The following is a 23878-nucleotide window of genomic DNA, read 5'->3' as shown; positions in this document are numbered from 1 at the left end:
GGGCTCCCTCCTCTCCCTGCTCCTGGACCGTGTGGGGGAGGGGAGCAAAGTGGGAAGCAAGGACGAGCAGGAGGGAGCGAGGATGAGGAGGAGCGGGCGGGCCCCCAGCATTCTCTGCCCTCTCCCACAGTACTTCTGGCTGCTGGTCCTGTCCCGGGGGCTGGTGGGCATCGGGGAGGCCAGCTACTCCACCATCGCACCCACCATCATCGGCGACCTCTTCACCAAGAACACGCGCACGCTCATGCTGTCTGTCTTCTACTTCGCCATCCCGCTGGGCAGGTGAGAGCGGGAGATGCCAGGGTTTGGGTGAGGATCCGGGCGAGGTCCCTCGGACTTCTGAGCACTCCCTCCCCCTGGGGTTCCGGCCCAGGCAGGTGCCCTCAGCTAACTGAACATGTGGCGGCAGCCTTGGAGAAACGCCTGGACCTGCTCCCTGGCCAGCTGGCTGGGAGGGTCGGGGGGGCCTGCCTTGTAGACCAGCGAGCGTTCCCTGCCCCCAGCCCCCATCCTGCCCAACCTGACACATGTCCGTCTTCTCTGCAGCGGCCTGGGCTACATCACTGGCTCCAGCGTGAAGCAGGCAGCTGGGGACTGGCACTGGGCCTTGAGGGTAAGCCCTAGGTCCCCGCCCACGAGTGTACCCCTAGTCCGGCTCTTGTCCCAGAGTTGCCCAGAGATTCCAACCTAGCCTAGAGCCCAGGCTGCAACCCCCAGTCTTCCTCCCTCACCAGCCTGGGCTCTGAAGTCCTTGCCCTTCTAGATTAGTCCAGACTGAGGTGTCAGGGAGCTCAGGTGTGGGGCGAGAGAGTCACAGCCCGGCCACCCTCAGTCTGAGGGTTGGAATCTTCCACCCTGGGCGTCCCAGGTTGAGAGGACCAAGGATTCTCCTCCCACCATGTCAGGAAATTCCAGGTCCACGGTGGTGCTTCCTGCTCGAGCCCTGGGGCTCTGCTAGTGTAAGGCTGGGACAAGACCTCTGTGTGGGGCCCCCAGGGTCTGGAGCCACTTCCTGTCTCGCCGGAGGGTTCGGGGCGAGTGACCAAGGCCGCAGGACAGTGCAATCGGAGGAAACAGAGATCCCCAGTCTCTTGGAGGAGCGGAAGCTTAAGACAAAGTGTTTTTTCCTCAAAAGCAGGAAGGAATCAGCCTCCGTGGAATTTCTTGGTGGGGGGGGGGGCGAGCGAGGGTGGCTTGGAGAGGAAGCTGGGCTGGTGGCTCCCGGGCTGGTGCGGGTGGGGACAGATTTCTGTGTTCTCACCGGCTGCTGGAGGTGCTGGTGTGGCCGGTGTGGGCCCCTCCCAAATGACAGCCTCCAGCTTCTATTAGCTGGAACTTCATGCCCAGCCAGTCCCTTCCCAGTGCCCGACAGGGTGAGGAGCCCACCTGGGGAGCTTCGCTAGCCCCAGGGGGATGAGCAGAGTTGGTATCTGGCTCCCTGTCCCCAGGAGCGAACTCTCTTCCTTCAAAGTCATCATTCCACCTGTCCGTCCATCTGTCCATCCGTTGATCCATTGATCCATCCCTTCCTTCTTCCTTCGGCCTGTCAGTCTTCCTTTCACCCTCTCCATCCTGTCCTGCCCCTGGTCTGGACGTTCCATTTTGCACCCCCGAGCCCTTGGCTGACCTCATCCCGGGTGGCTTTGCTCAGCCGCAGTCAGGAGGGCTGGGCAGATACCAGCGCAGTGGAGGCAGCCGGGCCCGAGAAGGCACAGCTTGCCTGCGCCCTCCCAGCGCAGCAGAGACAACGCCACCTGGGCCCTGGTCCCCTAACTTCATGCTCCCTTTGCCACCAGGTGTCCCCTGTCCTGGGCATGATCACAGGAACGCTCATCCTCGTCCTGGTCCCGGCCACTAAGAGAGGCCATGCTGACCAGCTCGGGGGGCAGCTCAAGGCACGGACCTCGTGGCTCCGTGACATGAAGGCCCTGATCCGAAAGTGAGTACCGCTGGGAGAGGTCTGGTGGGGAGAGGGAGGGGTGCCAATATGAGAAGCACCCCCTGCAGGGCAGCCCACCAGCACCCTCAGCCGGACTCCCTGCCATCTCCACTGCCCACGGTACTAGGAGTGACATTTTGGCCACTAGAGTTTATTATTCCTGCAGCCTGAACCCTCACCCCCAGGGCCTGTAAGGGGAGGCATTTGAGGCCGTCTGTCCCCGGGGGGCGCTGTGGGCCAGCAGGCTGGGGGAGAAGAGGGAGCCTCCCAGGCCCTGACCCGTGGGGCTGCCTGCGGGAGCTGAATGGTGTCCTGGCCTTGTCCCCAGCCGCAGCTACGTCTTTTCCTCTCTGGCCACGTCCGCCGTATCCTTCGCCACCGGGGCCCTGGGCATGTGGATCCCGCTCTACCTGCACCGCGCTCAGGTGGTGCAGAAGACGGTGGAGACATGCAACAGCCCACCCTGTGGGGCCAAGGACAGGTAGGGCCGGGCGGGGTGGACACAGGGCGGTGAGGGACCCCGGATGGGAGAACTCCTCTGCCTCAGCCTTGGCTTCCTCTCAACGTGTGCCCCGCTGTCTTCTGTCCCCACAGTCTCATCTTTGGGGCCATCACCTGCTTTACCGGCTTTCTGGGTGTGGTCACGGGTGCAGGAGCCACACGCTGGTGCCGCCTGCGGACCCAGCGGGCTGACCCCCTGGTGTGTGCTGTGGGCATGCTGGGTTCTGCCATCTTCATCTGCCTGATCTTTGTGGCCGCCAAGACCAGCATCGTGGGAGCCTATGTGAGTGCCGGGGGTGGCTGGGGCTGGGCCTCGGAAGGTTCTGGAACAGGAGTCTGGTCTGACTTGCTGGACCCTCCCTCCGCACGGGGAGGCTCAGTCCTTGGGCTGCCTACTCCTGCTGTGTCCATGCCTGGGTCTCAGGGCTGTGGGCATGGCTTGAAGTCTCTGGATAGCCCACTCATTCGGTGTGAGCCTGACTGTTAGGAGACGGGGGCCGGGGAGGGAGACTTTGGGGGCTCCCTGCCAGCAGCCAGTGTGCAGGGGGCAGCCTGGAGCTGCTGGTGGGTGGAGGGGTCCCCTGACGCTTGCTCTGCTCTCTCCTGGGCAGATCTGTATCTTTGTTGGGGAGACGCTGCTGTTTTCTAACTGGGCCATCACTGCGGACATCCTCATGGTGAGCCAGGCAGGCCAGGGTCATCTCGTGCTGGCCCAGGCCTCTTGACTTCTCCGGGGAGCTGGGGAGGGCAGCGAAGGGGCAGGAGAGCTGGCAGGGCTTGGTGAGGGGAGGGTGGCGAGGAAGCCCTGCTGGGAGGGCAAGCCCAGAGGCAAGGAGGGGATCAGAGATCTGGGGGTCTGCATCAGAGCGGGGCCAGAACACAGAGGATGGAGCAGGCAGACGGGTGAGATGTGGCGACTGGGTAGGAAGGCAGTGTCTTGAGGCTCAGGTTAGTGGCTGGGAGGCTGGTAGTGCCAGGCTGGCACCGAGGTGGCGCTGCCTGCCAGCGCTCCTCCCCCAGCGTGTGAGTGTCCATGGGCTCTGCCCCTCCCAGCTCAGCCTGGGTCCCAGGCGTGCCCGCCCGAGTGCCTGTGGCTGGGGCCGGGTGGACAGAGGCCGTCTTCACAGGGCCAACAATGGGCTGCAGACCAGCCGGCCAGGGACAAAGGGCTGTCTGAGCAGCTGGCAGGAGCTTGTGTCCCTGGGTGGGGACGGGAGCACCCTGGGAGCAGCCAGGAGGGGCTGTGGGCCCAGGAGCTTGAGGCAGTCTGGGGGTGGCAGGAGCGAGTGTGACACTTGGTCCCGTTCTGGGGAATCCTCTAGGTCAGCATCGGGAGGCTGGTGGTGTGGAGAGTGTCTGGGAGGTGCCAGGGAAGGCCCTGGGGCAGGAGGAGGGAGTCCTCGTGGGTGGACCCTCAGGGTGCTTGAGGTTTGGTGCCACGGCATGGGACAGCCCAGGAGATGAGGCTCCCTGGCACCGGGGCCCCTGCAAGCTCCCTTACTTGAAGCCACCCTCACCCTGCCCGAGCTTCCCTGCACACCCACTTGCCCCCGGGCTCTCTCTCTGTCCCCCAGCAGTCCGTGGGCTGGGTGGAGGTGGTGGGAGCTCTGACTCAGCTCTGTGCTCAGCATGGGGCCAGCGGGGGTGGGGCAGGGTCCCTGCGCAGGCCCAGAGTGAAGGGAGCAGCGAGTCCCTGTGAATCAGGCGCCCTGGTGCTGGGCAGGAGCCCTCCCTGGCCTCCGCCCCTTGGCGCCCCCAGCAGCTGCTGGCAGGGTCTGGGTCCCAGGGAAATCATGTCCCAGTTTATTAAGTGTCACTGCCAGGCGACTATTGCTGGAAATGGGGCCACTCTGTTTCACTAGATCCAGGTCTCTTTCCGCCCCCCACCTCCCCGCCTCCCCCGCCACGGGGTGCCCAGCGGGCATTCGCTGCCTGTCCCTGCCCCAGCCCCCCTGTCTGACTTTGGCCCACCCAGCTTTGGAGCTGCAACCCGCTAGGTCAGGGCCTACTTGGTCTGATGGGGGGTCTGGGCCCAGTGGTTGCTGGCATTTGGTGGCGGGGTGCCCCCAGGTACAGTGGAGGCTCTTCCAAGCAGGGTCCTACTTCATCGCAGCCTGTCCCAGGCACACCTGGGCCTCGCTGGGTCCTCATGGAGGGGACAAAGGGTCTTTCACTTGTCGGGAGGTGAGGGCAAGGTGAGGGTGGAGAAGCCGGGGTGCTAGTTCCAGAGCTGCCCGACGTCACGTGTGGTCCTTCAGGAGCGCCTCTCTGGGCCTCAGTGCCCATGGCCACAGCACTCGCCTGCCCACCAAGGGCCAAGTGCACACCCTAAGGCAGCCCTGCCATTTCTGAAGGCTCAGGTACCCCATGGGTCAGAGAGCTCTGGACTAAAGGCCTCTACTGCCGGGTACCAGGGTGACCCCCAAATTGTTCTCCCCCTTGACTGGATGTGGTTGGGGAGGGAGGTGAAGGTTTGTCTCTGAGGTGAGGGCCTAGGGGGACGGCAGGTTTGGGGGCCAATGACGAGTTTGGTCTGGGGCAGGTCAGAGTGGCCTGGGCTGGGGCTGGAGGTTTGGAAGCTCCCTGTCCCGAGACAGCACTGAAGCCATGCGTGGGTGGCTCGGGGAGGGGCAGGTGGAGCTGAGGAGCAGCCACGCTGATGGGGTGGGCAGGAGGGAAGGGCCCAGGGGAGAGAGGTGCCAAGACTCTGGGTCAGGATTGAGCCCGAGGGCGTGGGGGCTTTGGAAGTGCCGTGGCCCTGGGGGTGGGTGGGCCTGGCTCCCCAGCCACTGACCTGCCGGCCTCTCCCGCAGTACGTGGTCATCCCCACCCGACGGGCCACCGCCGTGGCCCTGCAGAGCTTCACCTCCCACCTGCTGGGGGACGCCGGAAGCCCCTACCTCATTGGCTACGTGAGTAGCCCAGTGTGGCTGGCCTGGGGAGGTGGGGGTGCTGCAGGCGGCAGCCCTGCCCTGACATCTGTCTCCCCAATCCTCGTCTGCCTCCCCGATCCTCGCAGATCTCGGACCTGATCCGCCAGAGCACCAAGGACTCCCCGCTCTGGGAGTTCCTGAGCCTGGGCTACGCCCTCATGCTCTGCCCCTTCGTCGTGGTCCTGGGGGGCATGTTCTTCCTCGCCACTGCTCTCTTCTTCCTCAGTGACCGTGCCAAGGCTGAGCAGCAGTGAGTGGGGGTGAGGGTGGGCCTGCTGCCTCACGGGGAAGCAGGGACTGTGACAGCCCCCACAACGACCCCTGCCCCCGGGTGGGTCGAGGGGACGGTGACCTACTGTGTGTGGGGGTGGGTAACCTGGCTGCTGGGGTCCAGGGCGAGGTCGCAGCTGCACACTTGCCCCCAGGCCGTCCCGGGCCCCGGCTCACAGCCAGCGTTGGCCTGGCGCTGCCCACAGGGGCCCGGCCGGCGAGTGCCAGGCCTGTTCCTGGTGGTTCTAGATGTGGGCTTTTCTCTGGAGTTAAATGGGTTTCAGAGCTGGGACCCCCTCCTTTTCCTTTTCCTCTCATTTTCTGACTTCTTTCTCCTTTCTTCTTTACTCCTCTCTCTCTCCTCTCCCCACCCCTGGGCTCTCCCACCTCCCCCTGGGGCTGACGAGGTCCCTGCCCAGCACCTCCGGTCAGCCGGCCCCCACGATGCGATGCGCCAGAGCAGTGCCCGGGCCCGGCCCCCGCTGACGCGCCACCCTGACCCCCGCCCGTCTCTCCCCCAGGGTGAACCAGCTGGTGATGCTTCCCGCATCCGTGAAAGTCTGAGGCGGTGAGTACAGGCCAGGGAGACCCTGCGGGGGGCTGAGGGTGGCACTCCTTGTGGCAGGGGACAAGCCAGGGTTAGGGGACAGGGATCATTCCTCCCCCAGTCACCTCCTGCCTAAGCACATCCCACCAACTCTGGGTTTGGTCTCGTTCTCTTAAGCTGTTGCCGGAGGAATTTACTGACAGAGCCATGAGTGGGAGTGCAGGCTCCCTCTTCCAGTAAATCAGCTCCCCTTCCTTCTTCAGAAGGGCCGGGGCACGGCAGGGGTCAGGGCCACGGCAGGGGTCAGGGTGTGCTGGCCAGGAACTCCCCGCTGTTTGGATCCTGTCCTCCCAAATCCTAACCGTACCAGGGCCGTACCAGGGCCGACTCCTACTCTGACTTTCCTCGGGCCCGGCCTGTGGGAGCTGCAGTGTCCCAGCAGTGCAATACCTGGGGTCACAGCCCCAAGACCACAGGCTTGTTTCTCCATACAGCAAGGGAAATGAAGGAGGGAGGCTTTGGAATGGGCCCCCCCAAAGCTCTGCTCCTGACCTGACACCCCTCCCCGCAGGTGCCGCTGGGACAATGAAGAACTCGCACTTCTACCTAGTCTGGGAGGTGCCCTACGGCACCCTGGACCTGCCGAGCTGTCCCAAAGCTTTCTGTGCCATCCACGGCTGGGCACCCACCCCCTCTGGCCTGGGACCACTGAGTGGCCCTGGTTCCAAGAAGAGGCTGTGTCTTCAGTTAACCTGGAAGGCTGTGTGCATTGGGGCCACGAAGTTGGGCAGATTTCCAGCCCTGGGTTTGGGCTGCAGGGCCCCTGGGGCCAAGGGAGAAGACAGCCTCAACTGGGTATATCGGGACAGCCTGGCTTGTCACCAGCTTATATGATCTTGGGCAAGTCCCTGCCCTCCCTGGACCACAGGGCCAAGGGGCTGGACTTTCCCACACAGCCTGCTGGGCAGGGCACCATCTACAGCTTTGAAGACCCAACAGATCCTGGCCTGTACGGAGAGATGGCCCAGGCCTCAGAGCGCCAGTTCAGGTTCTGAGGCTCACTGAGGGCCTGGTGTGGAGTCCACTGCCTCTCAGCTGGCCCGCTGACCTTGGGGTGCTGGACTCAATCTGGCAAATGGAACTGGGCACCCAAGTCGCTGGGCTCCTCCTGGCCCAGCTGGCCACTCTGGAGGACACTTGTCTCCCTGCTTTGGGTTGGCTCTTAGCCTGGAGGTCTCCTAGCTGGGGACCATCCCCAGACAAGGAGCTGGCATCACCAGGGGTGAAGGCCCTGGCAGTAGCCATACACCACCCGTGCCCCCAGGCTCAAGATCTTTGGGAGTTACCCACCAGCCCATCTCTGCGGGCCCCTAGAGTGCTTCTGCTGTCTACCCCCTCTCTGACCACCCCCTTCCAGCCAGGAACCCCCTCCCTCCCCCAGGCTGGGCTGAGACTTTTCCAGGGGCAGGGCCCAGGGGACCATTCCCAGAATCCATGGGGCAGGAGCCAGGACTCTGGCTGCTGGAGGAAACAGCCATCCGTGAAGCTTCCTGCTCCAGGGATGAGCCGGATGGAGGCTGAGGCCCACCCTGCCCCCAACACTGGCTGCCGCTGCTCCCCATACACTGAGCCCTGGGGCCAGGCCTTCCCCCTAGCTTTGGATCACCCCACTACTGTCTGTATACACACTAGGGTGCAGCTGCCAACTCCACACCAGCCCCAACCCCTCTTGGGGGAACTTATCCCCCAAGCTCCACACCCTTCCTGCACATTCGCTGCCATCAAGGTGGTTCTGGTCTGGGGCCCTTGTGGCCAGTAGGAGACCCCAAGAGCCAGCTGGGATAGCGTTCTTCCCGCCCCTTAGCGACTGGCTGGCTGTGGCTTCATGGTGTGTAAGCTAGTGGAATACCCACCCACCAAGCTCTGGGGCACCCTGGAGGCCTGACAAGGGGGTGGGGTGGGGGTGGTACCCCCCAAAAAGACCAGCCTGGCCTCCACCCCCACCCCAGCCTCAGACGGGGCCCCAGCAATGTTTTCTTGTTGTACAAGAACCAGGTCCAAGTGTTGCCTCCTCTTCCTTCCGGAAGCCAAACTGCTCCTTTATTTTTTAGAGCTGCTGATTGTGAATCTCAGAGTCTTAAGAGAGAAGCCAAATATATTCCTCTTGTAAATGAAAAAATAAACCTATTTAAATCATGCCCTGGTTGCAAACAGCCTGGGGGTGGAGACAAGAGTGGTCACACCTGTGACCCAGCCAGTGTGCCCAACCACACCAACCCCCCTGGACCCCAGAGCCTGGGCCTGGCCCGCACTACCCCGGGGACCAAGGTCCCAGCTCCGTGCAGGGCGTGTGTTTGGGGGGCTGAGAATCGGGCCAGCCGGGTGGCAGAAGCAGGGCCCTGTCTGTGCCCCAGGACCCCTGGGAAATCGGCTCAGGCTGGGCTTGCCCGCGACGCTCTGGCGGGCTGGCAACAGACCCACCACCCAGTGCCAGAGCGAGTGCCTCCGACTATGGTTTATTAATTAAAATCATGGTGAAAAAATAGTCTCTAGGGCTGGGGGGTCGGGGGTCGGGGGTGGGGGCTGCGCTCAGGACCTTTTCACCTTCTTCATCTGCACTTTCCTCTTCCTGGCCCCGCTCTGCAGCAGGCTGGGGCTCCTGCTGGCCAGAGACAGCCTGGCCTTTTTCCGTGGCAGGGCGGACTGCGGGGACTTGCCTGAGACCTCCTTTTTGGGAAGAGCCTTCTGATGCTTCTTTTTGACTGCAGGCTCCGTGGGGGACACGGGAGTGGCTCCATTCACCTGGGATGGCTTCTGGCGTTTCTTCTGTCGCTTTGGGGTCTTGGCAGGGGTGCTGGGGCTCAGGGTAGAGGTGTCCGGGGCTGGATGCTTGACAGCAGGCGTCCCGTTCACCTGGGACTGGGCTGGGACTTTGGCCTTTGACTTCTTCCTCTTCTTCTTCTTGCCTGTGCTGGGGGGCTGCCCCTCAGCAGTGGCTACAGGCTTGGCACCCTCCTCTTGCGTGACATCCTCTGACTTGTGTTTCTTACGCTTCTTGGTCTCTGGCAAGAACCCCTTTTTCTTCCGCTTCATGCTCACAGGGCCCTGGACGGCACTGGGGACTTCCTTGGTGTCCTTCTTCTCCACCTTGGGGCGCCTGGGGGGAAAGTGAGCAAGGTAGGAGTGCCCAGCGAGGGCAGGAGCCACCTCCACTCCCTGGTCCTATGGGACACAGGCTGCCCAAAGCTCCCACATCTGAGTGTGCACTTTAGAGTGCGCATGTGTGGCGGCGTGAAGATTTCCAGCCCCCTCCCAAGGTGCCGGTCCCTCCTCCCCGAACGTACTGGACTCCCAGGACTTTCATGGCCTGCCAGTAAAGGTCGTAGAGGCGGCTGGACCCGGTGGAGTGCTCCCCCTGCCGCAGGCTCTGCTGTAGGCTCTGCTGTTGGCCCTGCAGCACGCCCAGGAGCCCCGTCAGGTCCAAGGTCAGCTTCTGCAGGGGTGGGAAGGGGACAGCTGCTGTGGTGACAGGAGGCAGAGCCTCTCCTGGGCTCGTGGCCCTGGTCCTCCCACCCTGGCCTGGCTGCTACCTCGCCAGTGACCCCTGCCCTCCCAGGCCTCAGCCACTCCTGCCTGTAAATCACTGCTCACACCCAGGGGAGACAAGAGCCCCTGGGTGTTCTTCCCTCCTGCGGGGGCCCTACCCTGCCCACCTCTGAGGGCGTCCTTCAGTCACCTCCAGGTCGCCAACCCTTCCTCCCACCTTGCCCCTGCCTGTGCTGACCTTTTTGAAACCCACTAGCCTGCAGACCCTGCTCTCCTGGCTCCCTCACTCCCACCCTGTTGTGCAAGGCCCTGTCCCAGGTCCGCCTCCCCCCGCCAGCATGCTCTTGGCAAGCCTGCCCTCCACCTGGGCTCCGGCCAGCATCTGTGCTGGGGACTCCCAGGCCCTTCCCTCCCGGCCAGACCGGGGGAACCACACGTCCACCGGCAGCTGCCTCCCAGGCTCGGGCCCTGCCCCCTCCTGGAAAGCTGCCCCCGCCAACTGCCCACCCCAAATCTCCTCCAGCTCCCTCTGAGCTTTCTCACTGGACCTGACAACACCACACCCTGTCACTGCCACACCGCAGGGACAGTGTGGCTGCCCTTCTCAAGTCACTCCTTCCATCCATGGCTCCTCTACTCTCCCCACAGAGACAGCCCAGACCCCCCACCGCGGCACCCAGGACCTCTCCCACACGGCCCCCTCCCCGGAGCCCGGCATGATGCCCGTTCCGTCCCAAGCCCCGACCCGCGGGCTCCCGCCCCACCTCACCTCGTGATGGACGCTCCTGAAGAGGGTGTTGAGCAGCTCCAGGGAGGACAGCTCCTTCTGGTGCTCCGCCTTGGTCTGGGTTTGCCCCAGCGCCCGCAGGTTCTAGGGAGGAGGGGCCGGCTGAGGCGCTCCAGAGAGCCGCTCAGAGCCTTGCCACTCCCCGCGGGAGGAAACCCCGGGACAACCCCAAATCCCACGCTGGAGGCTCAGGTTCCGAGTGGTCCTTGCTCCTTGGTTCCCAGAGAACCATCCCCGCTGGGCTTGTTACCTCGGTGACCTTCGCCAGGACCTGGCCAATCAGCTGCTTCCACTCGGGGTCCTCAAAGCACGCCCGCAGCTCCCGCATGGACAGGGTCTTCTGGAGCAGCAGGCAGGCCTGGGCCTGGGTTGGGGGAACGTGGTTGCCAGGAGCCGGGCCTCGGGCACCCACAGGGGCTCAGCCGGGCACCTGGTAAGGTCCCTTCCGCCCCAGGCTGTGCGGGAGGCGCTTGCTGCCCTGGGCCCTGCGGTCGCCTGCTCCTGTGCCTTTCTGGGCGGGTGGGGGACGCGGAGGCCTGGGGGCAGGCAGGGCGCCCCGCTGGCTGGGGTGGGGCCTCAGGTTGGGACGGCTCCTGCTTATAACTAGCTCAGTGCCACATTCCTCCGGCCTGTCTGTCCCAGACAGCCCCTGAGCAGACACTGCCAGGGCGTCCCCTGCGCAGGCCACAGCCCAAGCTCTCAGGAGCCGGAGGGCCCAGGCCAGACAGGCACAGGAGGCCCTGCCCCCCAGCCCCTTGGGGCCACCACCCCCTTCAGAGAGCATGTGCCGCAGCCAGGGCCAGCGGGCAGGGCCAGCCATGCCCTCATTCACCAAGGCAGCGCTCTGGGGCCTCACAAATACCCAATAAAAAGTAGGATAAGCGGGTCATTCGGACAGGCCCTGGGCTGGGATGTGTGAAGCTGCTTACCTGATGGCGAGGTCGCGCCGGGCCTGCTATGTGCTGGACCAGGATGGGCAGCAGGCCCTTACAGAGCACCTGGCGGGGAATGACAGGAGCAGTCAGGTGGGGACTGGGCTGGGAGGGGGACCTGAGGGGACAGGGCAGGCCCCGACACTCACCGGGTGCCGGGAGAAGAGGCTGAGAAACATGGGAACCGTGAGTGGGCTGTTGCGCTTGGTCAGGAAGGAGCTCAGTGCTGATGAGTAGACCGGGGTCACAAGGTTCAAGTCCAGGCAGCTGGCAGTCTGGACCAGGAGGGAGAGCTGGGTGAGGCCATGAGAGGGGCCCCAGGGCTGCCTTCAGAAGGCTGAGGGCTGGGCTGCAGGAAGTCACGGCCGCCCCTCCCTGCTGTGAAATGCCTGTGGCTCTTCCTGCAGCCCTCTTGGCCCAGGCCCTGCGCACCTGTGGGCCCCTGGGCTTGGGGCTGGTGTCAGTGCTGGCCGTTGGCTTCTTCTGGGTCTCAGGAGCACATCCCTCACCGCTGTTGCCCTTCAAGACCCGGAGCAGGTAGAGGGAGGCGTTGAAGTGATAGAGGGCCACAGAGGAGTCGGCCTGGCGGCTGGCCTGCTGCACCAGCTGCTCCACCTGGGTGTGCAGAGTCTCCACGAGGTCACCCAGGTCGTGGCAGTAGCGCCGGGCACGGCACAGGTGGTGCCTGTGGGGCAGTGGGGGCAGAGCTGGTCAGAACTTTCTCTCTCCTACCCTGCTCCCTGCCAGGCAGAGCCAACCCGAGTCCCATTCTACAGGTGGGGACACAGACCTAGAAAAGAAAAGGGACTTGACCGAGGTCACAGAGGAAGGCCCAGGGCCACTGCGGACTGCTCTGAGGATGTGTGGGCAGAGGGCTGGGCAGACGGTGCACTTGGAGCAGAACCACTCCCGGGGCAGAGGCTGCACGGCAGGCCCCACACCCCTACTGGCCACATCTCCCAGCTGCACTGTCTCTCATGGGACAGTACAGGCCTTTTTAAAAGTGAGACCAGGGTTTTTGTGCTCAGAACCCTATGTGGCCCTGCAGGGCTGGGGACAGACTAGGGTGAGAGGCAGGACACTCACCAAACTAGACACTATCCAAGTAGGTGGCAAGAGAACTGAGAAAGTGTGGCCTGGCGCTGGCACGGGATGTTGGGGGTGCAGGGGCAGTTGTGTTCCCTACCCCCCATTGTGCACCTGGGTCCCAGGTCCCTGGGCCTGTGCCTCCACCATCATCTCTGAGCTCTGGAAGGCAGGTCTGTGTCTCCCACACCTGTAATCGCCTCCCTGCCACTAGCCCGGCCCCTCCCAAACCCTTCTCCATGCTGCCGCCCGTTTCTCAAAAGGCAAAGGAGACCCAGACGCTTCCCCACACCAACGCTCTTGCTAGAAGCACCCGTGCACCAGCCCTGCAGCGGTCAGGCCCTGCACACTATAGCTCCCATCCGAACGTTCTTCCTTCCTCCCTGGGCTGCCTATGGCCCCCCCCACGTCCCACGGCTCCCAGGACTGGGTTGGGTGTCCCCACCACCTTGTGTTCCCACCGTCTCCCATCTACCCCCACCACGGCCCCACTAAGAACTGTCACTGCCCGGGGACTGGTTGGACTTCCCATCTACCCTGAGGGCAGGGATGCGTCTGGGCCCCCGAGGACCCCAGCTCTAGGGCAAGTGTGGGGAGAACAGGTGGATGCCCCAGGGCTGAGCAGTGAGCCTCCCGAGTCACAGGGGGCCTGGGTTCGAATCCCGACTCTGCCCTCGCTGCCCATCTAGACGCCCCGCCCGGCTGCGCGCTCACGTGAAGATGCGGGCCGTCTTGTGCAGCAGCTCCTGCTCCTGCTGCGAGCTGCTGGTGCGCATGCTGCGCCGGATGATGCGCAGCAGCGGCTGGAGCAGCTCCAGGACCAGGGGGTTCTCAGGCTGCTTGGTCACCAGCACCTCGATCAGGTCCAGCACCTGCGGCCGGGGGTGGGGGGGGAGGGTCAGCCCACGGGGGCGCGCAGGGGAGCGGGCAGGGCGCGGGCCGCTCGGGCTCACCCGGATCTGGAAGTCACGCCGCAGCATCTTCTCCTTTTGCAGCTTGTTCTTCTCGTCGCGCCGGGCCTGGATGCGCAGCTTCTGCTCCGCGAAGAGGCTGGCGAGGCTCTGGTCCAGGGCCATCATGGCCTCGTCCCCCAGCTCCTCCTCGTCCTCACTGTCTGCGCCACCCTGGGGACAGAGCCCAGATGTCAGCCTGGCCTCGGGCAGGCACACGAGCCACCCCCTGGCGCCTGCTCACCAGCGCCTTCCCGGCCTGCAGCACGGCCATCAGCTGCTCCCGGAAGCCCTGGTCCACGTCCCCGTCACGGTCTTCCTCCTCGCTCTCCTCCTCCTCCTCGCTGTCATCCTCGCTCTCGGCGTTTTTGTTGTCCTCGTTGTCATCGCTCTCGTCCTGTGGGGGCAGGTGGGTTACACTGCCCTGTGGCCACCACACATCTGCCCACACTGCCCCCCGCCCTGGCCCTTGCTGGCAAGTACCTCTGCGTCCTCCAGCTGCTTCTCATCAGAATCGTCGGTGACCACCACGTTTTCATCCTCGTCCTGGCTTGTCTCAGGGTTCAGCACCTGGGACGAATGTCCAGCCACTGCCCCTTCTGCTGCCCTGGCCCCCGGCCCTCCTCCAATCACAGGGCCCTCCCGACCACCACTTCTGACCAGTCTTGGCCAAAGGGCCCCATTTCAGGGAGGAAAACGGAGCCCAGGAAAGGCGACTGCCCCCTCTAGTACCTCCATGACAGACCTGTCCCCTGACTCTGCAGGATCGCAAAGAGGTGGCCCAGAGGAGGATAGGCACCCCTGGGGCAGCGTGGTACTCAGTGGGCCCCAGCCCGAAGCTCCCAACTCACATTCAGGATTAGCTGCAGGGCATGCGGGGTCAGGTGGGAGCAGATGTGGCCAAACACACTCCGGGCCACATGGCGCATCAGGTGGCTGGGCTGGGCCAGCAGGGACAGCAGGATCTCCACCAGCACTTCCACCCATGGCGGCCCCTGGGAGTCTGAGACAGCGGAGAGGGCTGAGCCTGGGCAGGGCACCACTGACCCGGTCACCCCACTCCAGCCCCTCTTGTGTCCAAGGACACACCCTGCCCGCCCCGCCCCAGGAGCAATGACCCACTGATGGCCTTGCTGCGGCTCCGGCGCGTCTTCTCCCCCAGGCTCTTCCTGATGCAAGTCTGGATGTCGTCGAGCAGGTCACAGCTCTCTGCAGGGGACTGTGGGCAGGGCAGGACAGAATGAGGCCCGGCCAAGCAGGAGCAGCTGGCATCAGATGCCCTGAACACTCGGCCACACCCTGCCCCGGCCACTCACCCTCACAATCCCGAACAGAAGACCCCAGCCAGACCCCGGGACGGCCCACGAGCTAACAACCTTTTCACACCTAACATGCAGTCACAGGATCTGAAAGCCTTCTGGGGACACAAAGCCCAAGTGACACCCAGAGAGACAGAGCCTGACAATGATAGTCAGGGTCATAGGGAAGTCAGCAGGTCCCAGCCTCCTGGTTTGTAATCCCAGATTCTTCCCCCAACACCTCACTTGGCATCAGAGATAGACCAAAGCCACTGGTTTTAATTAACTGATCTAAGTTTAAACCCATCTTGCTGGGGTTGAGCCCAGACTCCAGCCAGTGAGGCAGCAGCGGGGCCTCTTGAAAACGTCCTGTGGACCTCAGCACCCAACAGCAGACCGCCCCTCACAGCACAGCAGGCAGCTTCGATGTTGAGGCCAGGGTGGCAGCAAGAAGGCCAGGACAGGAGCCCAAAGCCCTGGCCATCGTCCTCCAGCTCCCAGGCCATGTGACCAGGCAGGTCCCTGTCCTTCTCCGGGCTGCACCTTTTATCCAGGGGTTTGACACACTCTGAACTGCAGCCTCCTCTGTCCGAGTCAAGCTCAGAGATCCCAGGGTCGGGACACGTGTCCTAGAATCACCGGGGCTCCGCTGTTATCAAAGCCCTGATGCCAAGGACCCAACGGGCACCATGGCCACCCTTCATCCACATGGCTTGTCACTGGCTGGGCTCGGAGCGCCCAAGGCTGGGAAGCAAAACCACAGCCAGGTGGCCAGAAGGGAGCGGATGAGAGACCCACCGACTCAGGCTACTAAGACCTGAAGCAGCCCCGGTAAGAAAGAGCCTCACACGATGTCAGAGAACTGTCAAAGACACTGGAGTTCAAAACGCCAAGAAGAAACCACAGAGGTCAAATGTGTTGCTGGCGTGGAGCTTCAGATGCAGCCATGGCTTCTTGTTGGGGAGCACAGAAAGGGAGACAGGACAGTTCTAGAGTGCCCATTACTAGGTGCACAAGTGACAGAACGTGACACAGACTGAAACACGATGTGATGGGGCACACAGGCCTGTGCTGTAGATCCAGAGGGAAAAACACTAACCGCAACCATCACCACTGCTTCTGGGTGGGTGGGGCTAAATATAAGGACTGGGACCCCATTCCTCATTGGCCACCAAGCCACGGAGGCGGCACTGCCACGGTGATGGGTCACCTCCCTGCAAGGGGAGCAGAGCCCTCCTCCTGGAGGCAGCACCGTCTCCCTCACAGCCATCACCTCTCCGTGGCTGAGCACGTCTTGGGAGGTCCTGTGGGATCCTTCGAATCCTGGTCAGTAGCTGTGTGCCATGGCGCCTGTCACTCTGCCTCTCTGAGCCTCAGTTTCTCCACTTGTCAAACACAGAGAAGTGCCTACCTCGAATTGTGGGGTTACATGAAATCCTGCACAGAAAGCTTAGATGCCGGCTGGTGCCCAGTTAGTGGATGGAGTCATTTTTCCTTGGGTTGTAATTGCACCCATTGGCTTAGGAAACCTTCCACCTTCAACTCCCCAGAGCCCTCCCTAGCCACCCACGCAGCCCTCAAGCCTCGCGGCAGGAGGCCCATGGTGCCCCGGAAGCCACAGCCCTTCCTGCCAGGCCCCCGTACCTTGAAGAGGTGGATGCCCACGAGGAGCAGCAGGTGCTGGAAGGCGGCAGCTCTGGCCTCTGTGGAGTGGGCCTCCAGGTCCCTCAGAGTCTGCAGCATCCTGGCGGGGTGAGACGGGCGTGTTCTCAGGCCCCCCTGCCAGTCAGACTACAGAGTGTCCCGCCCACCCCGCAGAAATGCCACCTGCTCACCGGTCCCAGGCCTGGCGCTGCTGCGTCGTGAAGGGCAGCGCGGTGGTCACACTGCGGTGGCTCAACAGCTTGTTTGCCCACTGCACCAGGCGGTAGGGCCAGGACTGCCCACCCTGCGCCTGCTCCGCCGTCTGCTTGAAGTGCGTGCTGAGGCTCTGCAGCAGGCTGGGCAGGGGCTGGGGGTCACAGGACTGGACAAGTGACCATGACCACCTCCTGCTACACTTCCCTGGAACTTCTGGAACTCAGTGGGCCTCTGCCGTTGTTCCCAGTTTAGGGGAACAGGAGGGAGCAAGCATCCTCAAGGCCACCGTCCCGCCCGCAGACGTCCCACCCCCCAGCTGTGCAGGGCTCACCTAAAGAACGCGTTGCTGACCACCTCTCGGGACTGGCTCTCCAAAGGGACGGAGAACTGCTGCTTAGTCTCTGGGATCTGGGACGTGGGCTTCTTTGTCACAAAGAACGAGTGGAACAAACAAAACCTGGGGAGGTGGGAGAGCAACCAGTGTCGCCTCAGTGCTGCTCACTTTTACAGGCTCTCCTCCTCGGATGGTGCCGAGGGTGCCACGCCAGGAGGAGGGGGAGCCGTTTTGCTCTGGGCACAGCCCTCAGGGCCCAACAGGCAAGGCTGGGGAGAGAAGTGGAGCCCCTTCCTTGGAGCCAAGACAGATGAGAGGCTGTGCGCTCAAGGCCAAGCCACGCCACTGCTTCTGCAGACATGGGGCTAGTGAAGTCCCCTCTTGCGACTGCAGTGCGGGTGAAATGAGCACCTGGCTCTGTCTGGCACAGATGAGGCAGGTGATGGGCACACGGCTTCCCCGACACCACCAGTGCACACAGGCTGCCTGTGGGACTGCGAGTGAGCCTGAACCATTCAGGTCCCTGCAGCCCAGACCCCCTGGGCCGCTGAGGAATTCCAGGGTTCCCGTGTGCCTGCTCCCCACTGACGCAGCCCAAAGGCTCCTGGCTCCACGGGGACCCAGACTAGGACTAGGCAAGGGGCCCAATTCCTTAGCCACAACACCCAGGGGAGCCGGGGCTCTAGCACATCTCACACCTGGCCACCTGCTCGACCAAAGCATCCTCCTTTTCCAGGTGCATGTTGTCCACGATACTGACCAGTCGGTGGATGAGCCACTTCCGCAGTCGGGACACAGCTCGCTCAGGCCTGGGGGGCAGAAGCCAAGATCACAGAAGCCACATTTAAAGACAGCAAGAATATGGCATTTTGGTTTTTTTTTAAAATGCAAGGCAGAGTGGTGGTTACGAGCCCAGACCGACCTGGGTTCAAATCCCACTCTGCCAGTTCCTCACTGTGTAGTCTTGGGGCTCAAAAAACACACCTATCCTGATCTTGGAGACGGGAAACCAAGATCCCCCTGCCCTTATCACCAGCGTGGGACCACATGAGGAAACTGAGGCCTTCTCTGACAGTTAAGGATCTTCCCCTGCCTCCCTCCCTGTGGTCTGAAGCCATGACACCGTGGCAGGGAGGGTCCAGCTCACTGGGTTCCCCATGCCCAGGAAACCGACTCCCGAATCCCAGGCCCTCTCCCTGGGCCACTCACCCATGGAGCGATGCATCCTGGGCTTTCTTCTGGTTGGCGGTGCTGAAGTCAACCAAGGAGTCCAGGTTGGGCTGGAGAAACATGTCCTGCAGCCAGGCCACATAGCCCTGCAGGGCGGGGGGACTCAGGAACTGCACGACCCGCCAGACGGTAGGCACGACAGGGAGGCCTTGGTTGGTGACGGATGAGAAGGCCACAAGCACAGCCAGCTGCCGCTCAGGGTCATCCCGGCAGCCCTCCAGGAAGGTGCCCACGTACTTGTCCATCTCCGGGCCAAATCTGAACTGGTTCGGGGGCTGCAAGAGTTAGGCGTGGCACTGGGTTCACCAGCCCTGGGGGGCCCGCAGCACCATCAGCCTCGCCACTGCAGGCTGAACCGAGGCCCAGACCCCCTCCTTGCACACAGGCAGGCTGGGGCTGAACTCACAACAGCTCCCTGTCACCCCAACACTTCTGTCTGGTATCAAGGCCTCCCTGTGTCTGACTGTTCCGGCTTTCATACCTCCAGTCCCAGAACGCCCCTCCTCTGGCCGCGATGGATGGGGACAGGCTGCTTTCCCAGCTCAACACAGGGCAGAGTGGTGGTCAGGAGCCCAGACCGACTTGGGTTCAAATCTCACTCTGCCAGTTCCTAGCTGTGTCATCTTGGGGCTCAAAACATACCATTTCTCATGTGCTTACCATGTGCCAGGCACCGCACCACACGTTTCTGTGTGGCTGCTTATTTAATCTTTGTAATGATCCTTTGCACTGGACCACTACTGTCATTTTATAGATGAAGAAAATGAGGCACAAAAACATAAATTCTCAGGATCCCAGGGCTCCCAATGGTACAAATGGGATTTGGACCCAGTCAGTCTGACCTTACAACCCAACTTTTTTTTTTTTTTTGAGACAGGGCATCACTCTGTTGCCCTGCTAGAGTGCAGTGCTGTCAGCCTAGCTCACAGCAACCTCAAACTCCTGGGCTCAAGTGATCCTCCTGCCTCAGCCTCCTGGGTAACTGGGACTATAGGCACATACTACCATGCCTGGCTAATTGTTTCTATTTTTAGTAGAGACAGGGTCTCACTCTTGCTCAGGCTGGTCTCGAACTCCTAAGCTCAAAGTGATTCTCCTCCTTGGCCTCCCAGAGTGCTAGGATTACAGGTGTGAGCCACCGTGCTCAAGCCCAACCGAAGCTCTTAACCACAGCTCTATACTTTCTGACCCTGTCCCCTTGTCCAGAAAATGAGAACGGACAGCTCTCTGACACTAGTTCCAAACACGAAATGAGCAGGTGAGAACAGCAAACCCAGCAGCTGTTCTGGGCACCAGGCATGACAGTGCTCAAACATGACTGTTGTCGTGTTGTCATTATTTTGAGACTGGCCAGGGTTGGAGGGAGGTCTGGACGGGACACTGTCATCTATGCCCCTGTGAAGGGCCAGAGGGCAGAGCACCTGACCTTGCCAAAACTCTACCAAGATGGGAGGGAATTCAGGCAGCCCACCTTACCCAGAGGGAAGGGACGCCCAGGGCCCAGGCCCTCTGAGGTGCCCCACCCCCCTTCTTGGCAGGAAGAGCCTTTCTGAGCAGTGTGGGGTGGCACACACCTTGGCAGTGACCGTGTGCTCCCCATAATGGCGGATCAAGTCTCCCCGCATCACCATCTGCAGCTGCTCCTTGGAAAGCAGGGGCAGGGCCACGCCCAGCAGGCGGAAACACAGGTAGCTAAGGGGTATAAGACGGAGCTTTGTCAGAGCCCTCAGTCCTCCTGGTTTCAGAACCAGTGGCCCGCCCCCACGTAACAGACAGGGTGGAGCGTGGAGAGGGGACAAGTGCCGCATGTACCTGACTGGCCACGACTGTTTCTGCAGCAGCCCTTGTTCCACAACCTCCTTCCAGAAGCGTGGGAACTTGTCCTCCTTAAGTGCCAGGCGGAGCAGGTCCAAAGCCACAGGGGGCAGCTTGCGCTCCTTCTTCACAGAGGTGGCAGCCATCCTCAGCACGTTCACCAGCCTGTGGAGGAGGGCAGAGGGTGGAGGGCACTCAGGGAACACTTGCCTAACAGAGGGGCAGGGACACTTCCAGACCATGCGGCAAACCTGGGCCTGGCCAGAGGCAGTCTGGTGGCCCCAGCGAGAGCTGATCCACCCACCTCCCTCACACCTGGGCACATTCTCATCTGAGAATAGGTTGACTGATCCCATCATGTTCTCGAGCTTTGCGGGCACCTTCTGCTGGGCCAAGAGGAAGAGCTCCAGGCGCTCAGGGGAGCTGAGTGTCATGTTCAAGTCGCCCTTGAGGACCTTGGGCAGGATTTCCTGCAACATGGCCTCTGGGACCTAGGGACAGGGAGACAGGTTAAGGGATGCCGGCTCCCTCCCAGCATCCCTGTCTCTCCCTCTGTGGGGTGAGCCCTGTGGGCCCTGCTCTATCCATCAGGCTCCTGGCACCGTGCCTGGCTGAGGGGGGATAGCCATAATCCACCTGGCCAGGCACCAGAATCGTCACAGGGCATTTGTTAAAAAAATTAACTTCCCAGGCAGCTGGGTTTTTAACAAGCATCCCACTGATGTCAATTGGCCAGGGGCTATCCTTTTAATTATTCTTCTCTCTGGTTCCTCAGAGGACTAGCCTATTTCTTCTACAAAGAGCCCTACGTGGACAGCTGGGTCTTAGCCTACCTCAGTTTCCTTTCAGTTTCCCAAGCCAGGCCGTGGAGGCCAAGGGGCCAGCCCTAACCAAGCTAACATGGGCCAGGCCCAGTTCTAGAACTGCACTGCCCAATACACTAGCCACCAGCCACACTGGGCCACTGAGTACATGAAATGGGTCTGATCTGAATGGAGATGTGCTTTACGTGTAGATTACACACTGGATTTCAGAGACTTAGTATGACAAAACAAGAGCAAAACATCTCCACAATTTTTCACACTGACTGCATGTTGAAATACTATTTTAGGTATGCTACTAGGTTAAGTAAAGTGCTACTAAACTACATTTATTTCTTTTCATCTTTTCACCGAAGCGACTAGCACTCTCGCATGTTAACTCAAGTTTTCTCGATGTCTCTGTAACATAAGTGCTGCTCAAGCCCCTACAGCTGGTGAGCCTGTACCTCAGAGAGGATGTCCACCAAGGCCTTCTGCGGCTGCTCCTGTAAGTGGTTGTAGTGCAGGGCCAGGACTTGCAGCAGCTTCACCGACTTCATCAGTGCCTCCTGGTCCTGGTTCCCACAGAGGGGCAGAGGGGACAATCAGGGCATTGCCACTGTCGCCCACCACTCCCAAGCATGTCCACATGCCCTCTGTACCCCTAAAGCTCTCACCTTCACCAGCCGGCCTGATTGAAAGAGGGCCAGCACCCCGAACAGGTTTCCAAAGAGAGCAGGTCTCATCATTGCCTAGAAAAGGATTCCAGGCACAGATGAGAAGGGACCAAGTACTCCCCCCATCCGCCCAACCCTTGCACCCCCGGGGCTGCTGACCTGCCTGGGGTCACTCTCACCTTCTTCACTTGATGCAGGTCATATTTTTCTTGTATCTGCTGCAGGATGCTGCACAGGGGGATGTCTTCGAAAGACTGTAACAGCTGCAAGGAATTGTGGCAGGAGGAAGAGAGAGACTCAGAGGAGTGACCCAGCTGTATCTCAACAGCACTCAACCTCCTGTTTCTCTTCAGCTTTTCCCAGGAAGCCTCAGGTCCTTACTCCCAGCCCAAAGATGCCTCTGAAGCTGCTCAAGTCTCTCTTAGCAGCGCTGAGGTTGCAACTCAGCTGCTCAGTTGTAATTCAGCTCAGATTGCAACTCCTGCTGCTCAGATGGAGACTGAACTTTGCCTCCCTGTCCCATTCCCAACAGGGCTTCAGAAAGTAACTTCTATAACGCCTAGATTGCACCACTGAGATTTCCAGACCCCCTGCCCTGAGCCCCATTCAGGCTCAGCCTCAAGGACTGGGTCTTAATTGCTTTACCAGCTGTCCAAGTTCCTCAGAGGGTAGCCTGTGATCAGCTGAATGCCCTTACCACAGGTGTAAGGAAACCACCCCAAAGCTCCATACTCCCAGTAAGTGTTCCTAGGAAGCTGGCCAACTTAAGTACCAAAAAGAAAACTTGCTCAACTTCCCTTCCACCTGCCTGGATTTCTTTGTAGGCAGGCCTTGCTCACAAACTTTCTTTACTTCCATGTGAAGAGGCCTCCTACAGCCTCTTCCAGTGCCACCCCCGGACTTCTCCCTCAGACTGCCCCTGCCCCGCACCTGAGACGCCGCCCTCCCACACCACACCATTTTGACCCGCACGGCTGGGCCCCTGCCAGGAGCACCACCTCACCTGCGCCAAGGCCAGACTGTAGCAGGGCCGGGCTGTTTCTCGCCCGACCCCGAGCCCAGTGATTAGGCGCTTCAGGGCATATTTCATCTCGGACCCCTGCGGAACCAAGCGCACCCTCGTGTTAAAAACAGTGAAGAGAATCGGCCCGCCCTCGCCCACCTTGGCATCCAGGTTCGCCATCAGGTGCCCCCAGTCCCAAATCTTGGGGCCCGCCGCCACTTCCTCACCCGGGTCTACGCAGCTCCCTGCCCCATACCTGCGGCCTTGTGCGCAGATACTCCAGCAGCTTCTCCGTGGCCTCCAGCCGCGTCTCCTGCTGCGGCTTCGCAATGTCCCAGAAGAAGTCCAAGAACTCGCGGCTGTGCTGCAGCAGGCCGTGGCGGTCGGCTGGCAGGGCGCCGCTCTGCGTCGCCTCTCCGGGAGACGTGGGCTCAGCTACGTCCCGACTGTCCATCTCCGCCATGCTGCTCGAAACACGTGGGCACGGGACGCCGCGGCGCATGCGCACTGCTTTGGAGGGCGAGGGGCGGAGCCTGGAGAGGGGCGGGTCGGGGGCGGGGCCAGAGAATGCCCTGCCCTTCCGCCCTTGCTCCGGGCGGAAAAGTCTCTTCGAGCCGTTCTAACCTTCGGCGCACCCTGTCTCTGCCCGGGCGGCTGTGGCTTCTGTCCCTTGGCACACCGCTGGGGGCATCCCTGAGGACCCATCTCGGGAAACAAACCCAAGTGAAGCAAATCGATCCATCTCGTCCCAGAGCGGCCCCTGCGCTCCGAACTTTGAGTACTGGGCAGTTACTGAGCTCCTACTGCGCGCGGGCCACTGGGCTGCGCTAGGCGGTGGGAACTTTCCCGGACTTCCTTTCCGGTGGGAGGAGACAGCTGATGAAAAAGTAGCCAAATACATTTAAAAATACTGTGCTTCTGAAGGCAATAAAGAAGGAATGCAGGGGTCAGGGGGAGCCTTTTAAATTTTGAAACACGTATATACATCACCTGTTAAGAACATTGCTAATTAAAAATAAAATTCAATCGGTTCTACCAAAACTGATTTCAAGGGGTGGTCAGGGAAGGCCTCTGTGAGGAGGTGACATTTAGGCTGAGAGCTGAGTGACAGGGACTCTTCCCTCCCCCGCAAAGATCTAAGAGGGGACAAAATCCCAGGCATTGCAGCTACAAAGCCCCGTGGCTGGTGGGGATGAGGCTGAGGAGGGGGGTCAGAGAAGCAAGGTTGTGCAGGACCCCAGGCCAGGATGAGAAGCGTGGATTTCATTCCGAGTGTGAAGGGAAGTCATTTGAGGGCTTTAAAAAGATTACGCTGGCTGCTGTGTGTGGGATGGACTGCAGGTGTGTGCTGGTGGAGGCGGAAGACCAGT

At 61.6% G+C, this 23878-nt stretch overlaps 2 protein-coding genes across 3 annotated transcripts in view; one reads left to right on the top strand and one right to left on the bottom strand.

Moving 5' to 3' along the window:
• SPNS2 (sphingolipid transporter 2) overlaps nucleotides 1-8386 on the top strand; it is a 35834-nt gene extending 27448 nt beyond the window's left edge. Inside the window, exons 4-13 of the mRNA XM_045526038.1 lie at nucleotides 131-282; nucleotides 547-613; nucleotides 1797-1939; nucleotides 2268-2420; nucleotides 2534-2723; nucleotides 3052-3117; nucleotides 5254-5352; nucleotides 5460-5623; nucleotides 6165-6211; nucleotides 6762-8386. Of these exons, the coding sequence (XP_045381994.1) occupies nucleotides 131-282; nucleotides 547-613; nucleotides 1797-1939; nucleotides 2268-2420; nucleotides 2534-2723; nucleotides 3052-3117; nucleotides 5254-5352; nucleotides 5460-5623; nucleotides 6165-6207 (1077 nt within the window). The 3' untranslated portion in view covers nucleotides 6208-6211; nucleotides 6762-8386. The remainder of the gene's footprint in view (nucleotides 1-130; nucleotides 283-546; nucleotides 614-1796; nucleotides 1940-2267; nucleotides 2421-2533; nucleotides 2724-3051; nucleotides 3118-5253; nucleotides 5353-5459; nucleotides 5624-6164; nucleotides 6212-6761) is intronic.
• Nucleotides 8255-23003, bottom strand: MYBBP1A (MYB binding protein 1a). Of its 2 annotated transcripts, XM_045526035.1 has the most exons (26): nucleotides 22765-23003; nucleotides 22509-22604; nucleotides 21685-21768; nucleotides 21506-21580; nucleotides 21296-21403; nucleotides 20344-20519; nucleotides 20026-20193; nucleotides 19788-19905; nucleotides 18193-18488; nucleotides 17682-17792; nucleotides 16981-17106; nucleotides 16625-16789; nucleotides 16434-16533; nucleotides 14614-14710; nucleotides 14343-14494; nucleotides 13975-14061; nucleotides 13736-13888; nucleotides 13495-13665; nucleotides 13256-13413; nucleotides 11888-12140; nucleotides 11605-11730; nucleotides 11453-11521; nucleotides 10774-10887; nucleotides 10506-10607; nucleotides 9535-9683; nucleotides 8255-9347 (listed from the first exon to the last, which is right to left on the bottom strand). In XM_045526035.1, the coding sequence occupies exons 1-26, from the start codon at nucleotides 22969-22971 to the stop codon at nucleotides 8780-8782; spliced, it is 4029 nt and encodes a 1342-aa protein (XP_045381991.1). In that variant the 5' UTR covers nucleotides 22972-23003; the 3' UTR covers nucleotides 8255-8779. The 2 variants fall into 2 exon arrangements, with proteins under 2 accessions (XP_045381991.1, XP_045381992.1); XM_045526036.1 differs by lacking the exons at nucleotides 21296-21403; nucleotides 21506-21580; nucleotides 21685-21768; nucleotides 22509-22604; nucleotides 22765-23003 and having other exon boundaries at nucleotides 20333-20349.
• Between the last annotated feature and the right edge of the window lie 875 nt (nucleotides 23004-23878).

This window comes from Lemur catta, chromosome 15 (genome assembly GCF_020740605.2).
Source record: "Lemur catta isolate mLemCat1 chromosome 15, mLemCat1.pri, whole genome shotgun sequence".
Lineage (NCBI taxonomy): Eukaryota > Metazoa > Chordata > Mammalia > Primates > Lemuridae > Lemur > Lemur catta.
Note: the sequence above shows the minus strand (reverse complement) of the source record. Positions and strands in the feature narration are given on the sequence as shown.

Excerpts from the sequence above, each read along its gene's own strand:
- MYBBP1A (XM_045526035.1), bottom strand. The coding sequence starts at position 22,971 with ATGGCGGAGATGGACAGTCGGGACGTAGCTGAGCCCACGTCTCCCGGA. Across the intron at positions 22,605-22,764 it reads ATCTGCGCACAAGGCCGCAG|GGGTCCGAGATGAAATATGC; the intron begins GTATGGGGCAGG and ends TTGGTTCCGCAG. Across the intron at positions 20,194-20,343 it reads TCAGATGAGAATGTGCCCAG|GCTGGTGAACGTGCTGAGGA; the intron begins GTGTGAGGGAGG and ends CCTCCTCCACAG.